The sequence below is a fragment of the Chironomus tepperi genome, unplaced genomic scaffold (genome assembly GCF_022539635.2).
Source record: "Chironomus tepperi strain 1889 unplaced genomic scaffold, CSIRO-AGI_Ctep_v1 contig_68, whole genome shotgun sequence".
Classification (NCBI taxonomy): domain Eukaryota; kingdom Metazoa; phylum Arthropoda; class Insecta; order Diptera; family Chironomidae; genus Chironomus; species Chironomus tepperi.
In genome coordinates, this window is record NW_027226190.1 from 1,763,280 (window position 1) to 1,773,396 (window position 10,117).

Sequence of the window (10,117 nt, forward strand, 5' to 3'; positions counted from 1 at the left end):
TATCAAAAATATTAAACTTCATTCAACTTCTTAAAAGTTAAGCCTGTCTACAACTGGAAATAATTTCTTATTATCACCAATCAATAATTCTTTAATATCACTATTACGTTAATAAGTACTTTATGAAATAACTGATTAAAAGAATATTTTGGCAAAGTATAAAAGCCGCAGCAATTGAGACTCAATTGAGTAGTATAACTTCAAGTGCTGTGGTGAAATAAATACAGTGGAAAGAAATGAAAATTGTGATTCTAGTGCTTTTATCATTTGTGCTTGTGGGAGCACATGTAATAGATAATAAGAAAACGGACATAGCAAGTGATGATAACGGTGAATGGTGGAGATCTGGTGTGGTACGGCAAAAATATTTATTTTTAAGTCAATGACTTTAAAACAGTCCAAATTTCTTAGTTTTATCAAATTTATCCAAGAAGTTTTATGGATAATGATGATTCCGGTGAGGGTGATTTGAGAGGAATCATTAACAAGCTTGATCATTTGAAGGATCTTGGAGTAACAGGCGTATGGCTCAATCCAATTTTTGTAAGTCCAATGAAAGGTAAGTCAGGTTTAATTTCCAATAAACAACAGCTTTATCGATTCACAATCGATCAAATTTAATCCAAAACTTTCAAATTACTTCACATCGCTAAGACGGCGGTTATGACATTGCTGATTTCTATAATATTGATGAACGTTATGGAACGCTTGAGGATCTCGAGGAACTTTTTGTTAAAGCAAAGGAACTAGGAATAAGAATACTTCTTGATTTGGTAATAAAGTGCTTAGTGAATGGAACTAAAAAGTTAATAAAATTAAATTTTAAATATTAAGGTTCCAAATCATACATCAGATGAGCATGAATGGTTCCTAAAGTCAGTAAGACGTGAACCTGGTTATGAAAACTTTTATGTTTGGCAAGATTGTAAAACTGAAATACAAAATGGAACACATGTAGTCACTGAATATCCCAACAACTGGGTATGTATAATTAAACCAAACTATAAGTGACTCCATTCGAACTCTATGGCTACAATGCTGTAGATGTATATAGATGAATCATACTTTAATTAAATCGGTGATTCTCAAACTTTTGAGAATCTGTCGGCAAACTTTAGTTTGAGAAGCTTCAAGTTCCATTAACATTTAATCAGCTTATTCCTTTAGATCGCAGTTTTTCACACTCGTGCATGGTCCTACCATCCTGAACGTGGCCAATGCTATCTCCATCAGTTCCTTGCAGGTCAACCAGATTTAAACTATCGCAATGAAAACGTTACTAAAGCTTTAGAAGATGTTCTTTTGTTTTGGTTTGAAAAGGGCGTTAACGGGGTAAGTGAAGAAGTTTGCGGAATAGATTAATAAGTTTATTATACCCTTCTGGGGGTCAATTTAATCGTAGTTAAGAATTGACGCAATAAACCATATGTTCGAGACCGAGGGATTCCCCGATGAGCCATATATCGACGAAGATGGAGATACAACACACTACGACAACTTAGATCACATCCACACCCGAGATTTAGATGAATCATATCAAGTCATCTTCAGATGGAGAAAACTCATGGAGGATTATGCAACTGAACATGGAACAGACAAGATATTCATGATGACAGAAGCTTATGCAGATATTGATAACCAAATTAAATGGTACGGAACTGAAGAGCAACCTGGATCACACATGCCATTCAACTTCGCATTGATATCGAATTTAGACCGATATTCAACTGCTCATGATTTCCAAAATGCTGTTCATGCTTGGTACAGTCGATTGCCATCATTCGGAGAAGCTAACTGGGTATTAGGTAACCATGATAGACCAAGAATTGGATATAGATATGGAGAAGATCGTCATGAAAGTTTGGTAATGATGACTATGCTTTTACCAGGTATCAACGTTGTTTATTATGTAAGTTCAGTTCTGTTTTAAAGCTTTAAAGTTTAAATTCAACAATTCTTATCAATAGGGTGAAGAAATCTTAATGACGGACAATCGTGACATTACTTGGGAAGAAACAGATGATCCAAATGCATGTCAGACAAATGAAACAGTATTCCAACTTTATACAAGAGATCCTGTCCGTACTCCATTCCAATGGGATGATTCAACTAATGCTGGATTTTCCAATGCAGAAAAAACTTGGCTTCCAGTTCATAAGAATTATAAGGAACTGAACTTGAAAGCACAAAAAGAAGCTGAAAAAAGTACATTCAAATACTATAAGCATCTCATAAGTTTGAGGAAGGAAAACATTTTCAAGTACGGAGAGTTCAGGTCAATGGCAATCAATAGACAAGTCTTTGCATTTGTAAGAAAATATGAATCAGAACATCCAGTTGTAGTCTTTATCAATCTTGGTGATCGTGCTGTACTTAGTGTCAGAAGTATTTTGAGAATTGGTGAAATTCCACCAAATGCTGTTGGAAAAGTTTTAGCAGCAGTTCATACATCCAGCTATGACATTAATGATTTGTTAAATCCAGATCAATTTGTCTTAGATAAGCATGAAGCAATTGCTATACAAGTTATAGAAGGAGAAGTAACAACAACTACAGCTCCTTTAACAACAACAACTCCAAGTAGCGCATCAACAATTGCTTCTTCAATTTTAGTTGCTGTTTCTGTTATTTTCTATGCTTTATTGTAAATTTATTGCATGACATCAAATAAACAAACTTTACGTATATCCAAAATACGTACGAAAAGATTACAAAGCCCAAACTCTAACGTAATCAATCATCATATGTGACGAGTTTGTATTACGATTCCATGTTGGTTCCCATAAGTGTCTTGCCTTCCAGAATTCTTTGGCTGCTGTTCCGCTGCTATTCTCCCTACAAATTAGAATAAAAGTTTCAGTATATTTCGGACAGGTATTTTGGACATAGACTATACCATGGTTTAGGGTAAGGTTTATTAACCCAATGATCAGGAAAGTAGGCAGTTCCACCGACAGCAAGATTCATGATGATGTAAAATTCATGATCAAACGGTGCCCTAAAATTGTAATCAACATTTATCACTAACGTCATTGATTAAAAAGCATATACTTCATACATCACAGTTCCATTGACGTAAGGATTGTCAAGGCCAGAGTTTTCCCATCCACCACGCTTCCAAAAACCTTCTCCAGCTTTTACTGTATTAATGTGCTTATTATCAACAAAATATGTAATGTCTGTTGGCGTCCATCTTAATCTATATCTATGGAATCCATCACTAAATGCAGGAACTTGACTGATAGTAGCATGGGCTGTAGGCCATCCGTTGTGTCCAGCATCTGGTCCAAAATGCATTGTACTTCCAATTTGATGAATTCCTGTATTTACGTCACCATCATAAAGTTCACGATTTCCACGACCTTCCATCAAATCAATTTCACCGCAGCTTGGCCATCCTCCATAAGTGTCATAAAATGGCATACCCCATAATGCAGGCCATAACCAATCTCCAGTTGGTAATTTTGCACGAATTTCCAATTCACCATATTTATATCTGAATGCATATCTGGAATCAATTCTTGTGCTTCTTATAGGATTGATAATATAATCCTCAGTTCCTTGTTTCTCACATCCATTATCATATCCAATAGTACATTCTTCTGGTGGAATCACAACGTGTGCTGTGTAAAGGAACTCTTCACCGAACTTTTCAGCTGTTGTTGTTGGAACAAATCTCAAAATTCCATCTTTAATAAAAGCATTGTCCTTGTCATATCCAGGATACCATTGGAATTCCTTATTTCCACCGCCCCCTGGATAGTAAAAATATTTTTTTAATCTTCATATAATTCAAACTTAATAAAACTTACATAACGTATTGTCAAACAGCCACTTGTTTTGGTCTACAGTTTCGCCATCGAAATTGTCCTCAAAAATTAAATCACGAGAACAGATTGTTGTGGGTGCTAAACTTCCAGAAGCAGCTGTAACTGTTGGATCACAACCGTTTGAAGAATTTATTATATAAAATATTAATCCCAAAGCAAGAATTTTCATTTTAAGCCTTGAGTGCTGCCTATACTAATAAAGACTGAAGTACGACGATTAATATAATCTTACTTTAAGCGGTTTTGTAAGAGTTTAATTAAGCGGTAATTTTTAAGTATTCCTGATAAGCTAGCTTTAGCTTTTAGATTTATTATTGCGCTTCAGTTTGTCTGACTGTTCTTTGTTTTTCAAGGATCATAAGCTAGTTTCAACAGAGTAAAACAAATTTCATTCAGTGGAATAAACATCATCATAATCGGCAGAGCTTAAAGGCTAATTGAGTTAAATTCAATCTTAATCAACTATTCCGCCTATTGAGCATTCCCCGAGTGAACAAAATATCGTTAAAAATAGACTTAGTTCGGCATAAGCTAGTAATTTGAATAATTAAAGTTCAAGTCGTGTTTATCCAATCGAGTACATACTTACAGACAAGAGACCGCTTTTAGGTACGGTAGAGGTCTTTCTACAATATGAAACAAACTCTTTGTCAACTTAGGTTTAAGTCTAGTGTCGATACTAAAATAAGCTTTCCCAAAAATATGCGCTTATAATTTACAAAAGATGTGTCCTTCTAATTTTCAACTTGATAGCAATAAATGGGTGGTAATCTCTTAAGAGGCTACCTCGTGCACAGAAGGAATGAGTAAAATGGTGTCAATATCACTCCAGTAGTAGATTAGGTATTTTCATTGTATTATTTAAGAACTTGATAAGCATTTTCATGATTCGATTAAAGTTCAATTGCGTTTATGAATCATATGATCGAAATGCTTTCTTATTCCCACAATAATAATAAAAACAAACCGTAAATGGGGAGTATTCGTGATAATCTTAATTGAAATAATCGGGAATTCCCTAATTAGGAAAGTATTGGGAAAATTGAATAAAGTTGGAATTTTTAAAATTTGTTTACAACGTGATAGCAATTAATACAATGTCAAAGCAGCTATCGCGTGTCTGATAGTGCAAAACCTCTCTATTGCCATCAGATAAGTCAGTCATGGAGTCAACTCATGCAGTCAAAAGATCAAAAGTTAAATTTTTTTAAACTTTTTTTTATTCCAAATTTTTATAAAGCGCGTACTCTAACGTGATCAATTTGCATGAATGAGTCTTCAGTTCCAAGGTTCCATGTTGGTTCCCATCCGGCTCTACCTCTCCAGAAGTCACGTAATGCAGTTGGACTTCCATTGTTCCTATTGAAAAAATATTATTAAATATTTTGAAAAATACTACTTTAATTCCTATTTACCATGGCTTAGGGTTATTTCTGTTGACGAAATGATCTGGGAAGAAGTTGACACCACCGACAGCTAAGTTCATGATAATGTAGAATTCTTGATCGAATGGAGCTCTATAATTAGAAATTAGATATAAAATCAGCACAACTTGGCATAAAATTATTTAAAAATAACATACAATACAGTTCCATTTGCCCATGGATTGGCAAATCCTGAATCGTGGAAATTTCCACGATCCCAGAAGCCAGTTCCAGCATCAACTGTATTAACAACTTCACCATCATAAAGGAATGTAATTCTTGTTGGTTCCCATCTCAATGTATAGTTGTGGAATCCTGCATCATAACCTGGTTGTTGATTACGAGTTCTATGTGCTGTTGGCCATCCATTATGGTTCCAGTTTGGTCCGAAATGCATTGTACTGCCTCCTTGTTCAACACCAACATTTGTTGAGCCATCGAAAAGATTTCTATTTCCACGTGTTTCTAATAAATCAATTTCACCAGATCTTGGCCATCCTCCATAGAAGTTTGCTTCAGGCATAAGCCAAAGTGCTGGCCATAACCAATCTCCAGCAGGCATTTTTGCACGGATTTCAAGTTCACCATAAACAAATGAGAAGGATTTGCGTGTATCAACTCGAATACTTCTGATTGGATTGATAATATTGTTGTCATTTCCTGTACGATCGCATCCATACCAATCAGCTTGTGAGCATTGATCTGGAGGAATTGAAACACGTCCTTGAGTTAAGAAAGCTTCACCAAAACGGTCTGATGTGAAGGTTGGACGGAACTTAAGAACTCCATCTTCAGCGAAAATGTTTTCTGCATCAAAACCTGGGTACCATTGGAATTCCCAGTTTCCACCTCCAGCTATATTGAAAAAATTAATTGAATTATTAAAGTAATTATCACAAAATATTAGAAGTATGTCCATACCTAAAGTGTTCTCAAAGAACCACTTTTGATGATTTAAACAATTAAAATTGTCCTCGAAAATGACATCTCCTGAACAGAATGTACGAGGAGCTGCAGTTCCAGAAACTTTTGTGAATGATGGTACACATCCATTTGAGATTCCGAAAGCACAAACTAAAACACACAGCACTGCAATTTTCATTTTCACCTTCCTTACAATGTTACACTTGTGATTAAGAAATGAAATTGTGAAGCTATGAATGAATTCTCAGCATTATATACAGTTTTTTGTCACCACTCGTCCAATTCGTGATAATTTCACGCTCCCAATAAACTTTGATAAGACCAAAAATAAAACTCAACCGGTTAAAAGAGATTAACCAACTCAAAGAATTACTCAAAAACCAAAAAGGCGAAGAAGGAACTTTAATCTTATCACCTCACTAATGACAGCTACATGCCACACGCGTGTTTGTATTCTATGAATGAAACTTTGTACGTTTACGTTGTGGAATTTTTTAAAAATTTTCACTCATACAGTTCAAAATTATATGATACAGGATATGACATAATTTGTACGGATAACTTTTATTCATGCATTTAAATTAAGCATAATCAGATCTTGGCAAGGATTTTAATTAATATTTAAACAGCGACTCATTATGGTTCATTAACTTTGACATGAAAGGGAAAGGGATCCTTTTTTGGAAGCTTTTATTTTTCTAGACTTTAACCTAAACTTACTTATTAAATTGACTCAACAATAGTGTGACTGTATGACAATTTGTTTACAAAAAGTAAGCATATACTAAGTTTGATGGATAAAAACAGTGAACTTATTGAATAGAAACCCAATGCGGATATGTACAATAGAAAGTTAAGCACATAAACCAAACTTTGCTTGACATTTATTTGAGGATTTAAAGTTTCATAGTTTGAACGATGTCTAGTTTTTGAGTTATCGTGTACATTAACTTGTTTGCTTACTTGCGGAAATAAATTTAGCTATTTTCTCGACAATGCAACAGCTAAATTCCAGACACTAACTTTTTGCCAGATACAGGATTTAGTGACATTTTTGCATTTGGTATTGTAAATTAGACGGCCTGTAGAAACTTCATTAATTAAGGTCTTTAAAGCTGACTTTTTGGACGGTAAAAGGGTGCGTGGACGTCCAAATAACTATTGGAAGGAAGCTGTCGATAGAGATAGTATTGCACTTGGTATCGGAAATTTGCAAGTGGTAGTCATCGATAGGTCCAGTTTCAGGTGACTTCTGAGGTTGGCTATGGATCACAATTGATCTGTATATCCAGAAAAGTAAGTACTTACTAGTAAAATGATGATCTCGAAAAATGCGTCTATGTTCACCTATGCATGTTAAAGCTTAAACGAAAGCTTCAATGAGAATAACAATATACAATAAATAATATTCTTGACAAATAAAGAACCCACTGTCATTCTCAAATGATAAGTGTTATAATTATCAGTAAATTATATCAGTCATTGGTGGTGGACTCCTGTCGTCTGAAAACAATAATATCAAACCAGTAACAAACGGAATTTTAATCTTATCAGATAATGATGGCTGTTAGTGACTTACGAATTTTGTTTCGTGATAAAAGTAAAGTTCAAGTATTGAGTAAATTCAATTAATCTCAAAACACACTTTTATGCCAGTCTACACATTGGGATATGTGTCCTAAAAAAATTATTCAATCATTGACGAAGCCCAATGTGGACATTGGACATACTCACACCGTAAGAATTTATAGGAAAAATTATTTGTAAAAGAAGTCGCAAAAATACGTTATAATTACAAGGCAAAACTAATATCATGTTAAGGACTAGTTGAGCTTTTCTAGTTCCAACTGCTCCTTATCTACTCGAGAGTATTTTTGTCTCGCAGCACAAATAAGTTTGGCTCTCATTGAGTTAAAAAACTCGAATCAGATGTTGAAAATATTTTTAATCAGTTCAATTGCACTCAATGCTGATAACAGAACTACCACCTAGACTTTAAAACATGAGATTGAACTAATCTGAAAATCCCGCAAAGTTTTTTTTTATTGATAAAAGGAAGTAGTCAAGGTTGAAATAGAAACAATAATATTTTTTTGGGGAAAATTCAAATAATCTCTTTATTTATGTATTTACAATGCACGAACTCTAACATAATCGATTTGCATGAATGAGTCTTCAGTTCCACGGTTCCATGTTGGTTCCCATGCATTACGTGCTCTCCAGAAATCACGGGGTGCTGTTGGACTGTCGTTATGCCTACAAAGAAAGTACATTTTATCACTGTTTTAATTCAAAAGCAATTCAATTGTCTTACCATGGCTTGGGGTTTGGAACGTTCACGAATGAATCAGAGAAGTAGTTTGTACCTCCAACAGCAAGGTTCATGATGATGTAGAATTCTTGATCGAATGGAGCCCTAAATAATTTTAAAAATAAATATTTGTTTGATCCCAAAAAAATTATTAATATCTTACATGACAGTTCCGTTAACCCATGGATTGGTAAATCCTGAATTGTGGAAATTTCCACGATCCCAGAAGCCAGTACCTCCAGCAACAGTTCCAACATGATTATTGTCGTACCAGAATTGAATTTCTGTTGGTGTCCATACTAATCTATAAAGATGGAATCCTGCATTAAAACCTGGTTGTTGATTGCGGGTATGATGAGCTGTTGGCCATCCGTTGAAGTTCCAGTTTGGTCCAAAATGCATTGTGCTGCCTCCTTGTTCAACACCAACATTTGTTGAGCCACTGAATAAGTTTCTGTTTCCACGCATTTCCATTAAATCAATTTCACCAGATCTTGGCCATCCACCATAAACATTTGATTGAGGCATAAGCCAAAGTGCTGGCCATAACCAATCTCCAGCAGGCATTTTTGCACGGATTTCAAGTTCACCATAAACAAATCCAAATGATCGTCTTGTATCAACTCTTGTACTTCTAATTGGATTGATAATATTTTCTGCAGTTCCTTGACGTTCACATCCATACCAATCAGCTTGTGTGCATTGATCTGGTGGAATTACAACTCTTCCTGAAGTAAGGAAAGCTTCACCATAACGATCAGCGGTGAAAGTTGGAGCGAATTTCAAAAGTCCATTTTCAGCATAAAGATTTGCATAATCATGTCCTGGGTACCATTGGAATTCCCAGTTTCCACCACCAGCTAATGTATTCTCAAAGAACCAATTTGTAAAATTGATGCTGTTGAAATTATCTTCAAAAATGATATCACCAGAGCAGTAGCTACTTGGAGCTACAGTTCCTGATACTCTAGTAACAGATGGAGTACATCCGTACACAATTCCAATTGCACAAAGCAAAACAACCACAATACCTTTCATCTTTCACTGCCGAACGAAAATGAAAAATTAAAACATTTCAATCGAATTTTTGGCCATTTATACAGTTCCTCCATTCCATCCTATCATCTCGTGATATTTTTGCGCTTCTAATACATGTTGTTTGATAAGACGTGATACGATAAAAATGGAATCTTTCAACAAGTTTAATTGTTTTTATCAAGAACAATAATATTAATTTTGATAAGAATTTCTCTTACTGGTGGTAAGCTACTGTCAAGATAGGAGAAGTGCTTAATAATAAGAAGACATTTTATCGGAAACCTGTTGACAGCTCGACAACATAAACATGCCGTACGCGTGTTTATACTTTAAATGTTTATTGATTTAAAATGCATGATGTCGATGCTTTAATAAGACGAGTCACTGAATGACAAATTTCATCTTTGATGCTGCATAGCAATCTATATTTAGCTTGATATTTTTATATACAAGTGCTTCAGAAATGAATACAATTCAATTGAATTGATTATTATCCTCAAGGGTACCGAGAATAAATAACAATAAAAAGTGAAAGGAGATGTCATTGTAGGTGCCATCACATTGTCAATGTTAAGGGTCGTTTGGGAATT

The 10,117-nt window shown here is 34.7% G+C and overlaps 4 protein-coding genes across 4 annotated transcripts; 1 reads left to right on the forward strand and 3 right to left on the reverse strand.

The window, feature by feature from the left end:
- The first annotated feature begins 181 nt into the window (after nucleotides 1-181).
- LOC139100807 (maltase 2-like) lies at nucleotides 182-2,722 on the forward strand. Its single transcript, XM_070653552.1, has 7 exons — nucleotides 182-353; nucleotides 412-559; nucleotides 655-773; nucleotides 835-981; nucleotides 1,168-1,332; nucleotides 1,403-1,909; nucleotides 1,968-2,722. The coding sequence occupies exons 1-7, from the start codon at nucleotides 237-239 to the stop codon at nucleotides 2,646-2,648; spliced, it is 1,884 nt and encodes a 627-aa protein (XP_070509653.1). The 5' UTR covers nucleotides 182-236; the 3' UTR covers nucleotides 2,649-2,722.
- On the reverse strand, nucleotides 2,558-4,028 carry LOC139100808 (beta-1,3-glucan-binding protein-like). Its single transcript, XM_070653553.1, has 4 exons — nucleotides 3,813-4,028; nucleotides 3,059-3,755; nucleotides 2,897-2,998; nucleotides 2,558-2,835 (listed from the first exon to the last, which is right to left on the reverse strand). The coding sequence occupies exons 1-4, from the start codon at nucleotides 3,997-3,999 to the stop codon at nucleotides 2,709-2,711; spliced, it is 1,113 nt and encodes a 370-aa protein (XP_070509654.1). The 5' UTR covers nucleotides 4,000-4,028; the 3' UTR covers nucleotides 2,558-2,708.
- Nucleotides 4,029-5,027: 999 nt separating this feature from the next.
- On the reverse strand, nucleotides 5,028-6,441 carry LOC139100814 (beta-1,3-glucan-binding protein-like). Its single transcript, XM_070653559.1, has 4 exons — nucleotides 6,176-6,441; nucleotides 5,413-6,109; nucleotides 5,246-5,347; nucleotides 5,028-5,189 (listed from the first exon to the last, which is right to left on the reverse strand). Exons 1-4 carry the CDS (start codon nucleotides 6,354-6,356, stop codon nucleotides 5,063-5,065), a joined length of 1,107 nt encoding a protein of 368 aa, XP_070509660.1. The 5' UTR covers nucleotides 6,357-6,441; the 3' UTR covers nucleotides 5,028-5,062.
- Nucleotides 6,442-8,266: 1,825 nt separating this feature from the next.
- LOC139100801 (beta-1,3-glucan-binding protein-like) lies at nucleotides 8,267-9,562 on the reverse strand. The gene is made up of 3 exons (XM_070653546.1): nucleotides 8,653-9,562; nucleotides 8,493-8,594; nucleotides 8,267-8,434 (listed from the first exon to the last, which is right to left on the reverse strand). The coding sequence occupies exons 1-3, from the start codon at nucleotides 9,525-9,527 to the stop codon at nucleotides 8,308-8,310; spliced, it is 1,104 nt and encodes a 367-aa protein (XP_070509647.1). The 5' UTR covers nucleotides 9,528-9,562; the 3' UTR covers nucleotides 8,267-8,307.
- Nucleotides 9,563-10,117: the final 555 nt, after the last annotated feature.

Coding starts and splice junctions, on each gene's coding strand:
- LOC139100808 (XM_070653553.1), bottom strand. CDS start 3,999: ATGAAAATTCTTGCTTTGGGATTAATATTTTATATAATAAATTCTTCA. Junction 2,999..3,058: donor TACGTCAATGGAACTGTGAT/GTATGAAGTATA, acceptor TTACAATTTTAG/GGCACCGTTTGATCATGAAT. Junction 2,836..2,896: donor AAACCTTACCCTAAACCATG/GTATAGTCTATG, acceptor TCTAATTTGTAG/GGAGAATAGCAGCGGAACAG.
- LOC139100801 (XM_070653546.1), bottom strand. CDS start 9,527: ATGAAAGGTATTGTGGTTGTTTTGCTTTGTGCAATTGGAATTGTGTAC. Junction 8,595..8,652: donor TGGGTTAACGGAACTGTCAT/GTAAGATATTAA, acceptor AAAATTATTTAG/GGCTCCATTCGATCAAGAAT. Junction 8,435..8,492: donor GTTCCAAACCCCAAGCCATG/GTAAGACAATTG, acceptor CTTTCTTTGTAG/GCATAACGACAGTCCAACAG.
- LOC139100807 (XM_070653552.1), top strand. CDS start 237: ATGAAAATTGTGATTCTAGTGCTTTTATCATTTGTGCTTGTGGGAGCA. Junction 1,333..1,402: donor TTGAAAAGGGCGTTAACGGG/GTAAGTGAAGAA, acceptor ATTTAATCGTAG/TTAAGAATTGACGCAATAAA. Junction 1,910..1,967: donor GTATCAACGTTGTTTATTAT/GTAAGTTCAGTT, acceptor TCTTATCAATAG/GGTGAAGAAATCTTAATGAC.
- LOC139100814 (XM_070653559.1), bottom strand. CDS start 6,356: ATGAAAATTGCAGTGCTGTGTGTTTTAGTTTGTGCTTTCGGAATCTCA. Junction 6,110..6,175: donor GTTCTTTGAGAACACTTTAG/GTATGGACATAC, acceptor TTTTCAATATAG/CTGGAGGTGGAAACTGGGAA. Junction 5,348..5,412: donor TGGGCAAATGGAACTGTATT/GTATGTTATTTT, acceptor TTCTAATTATAG/AGCTCCATTCGATCAAGAAT.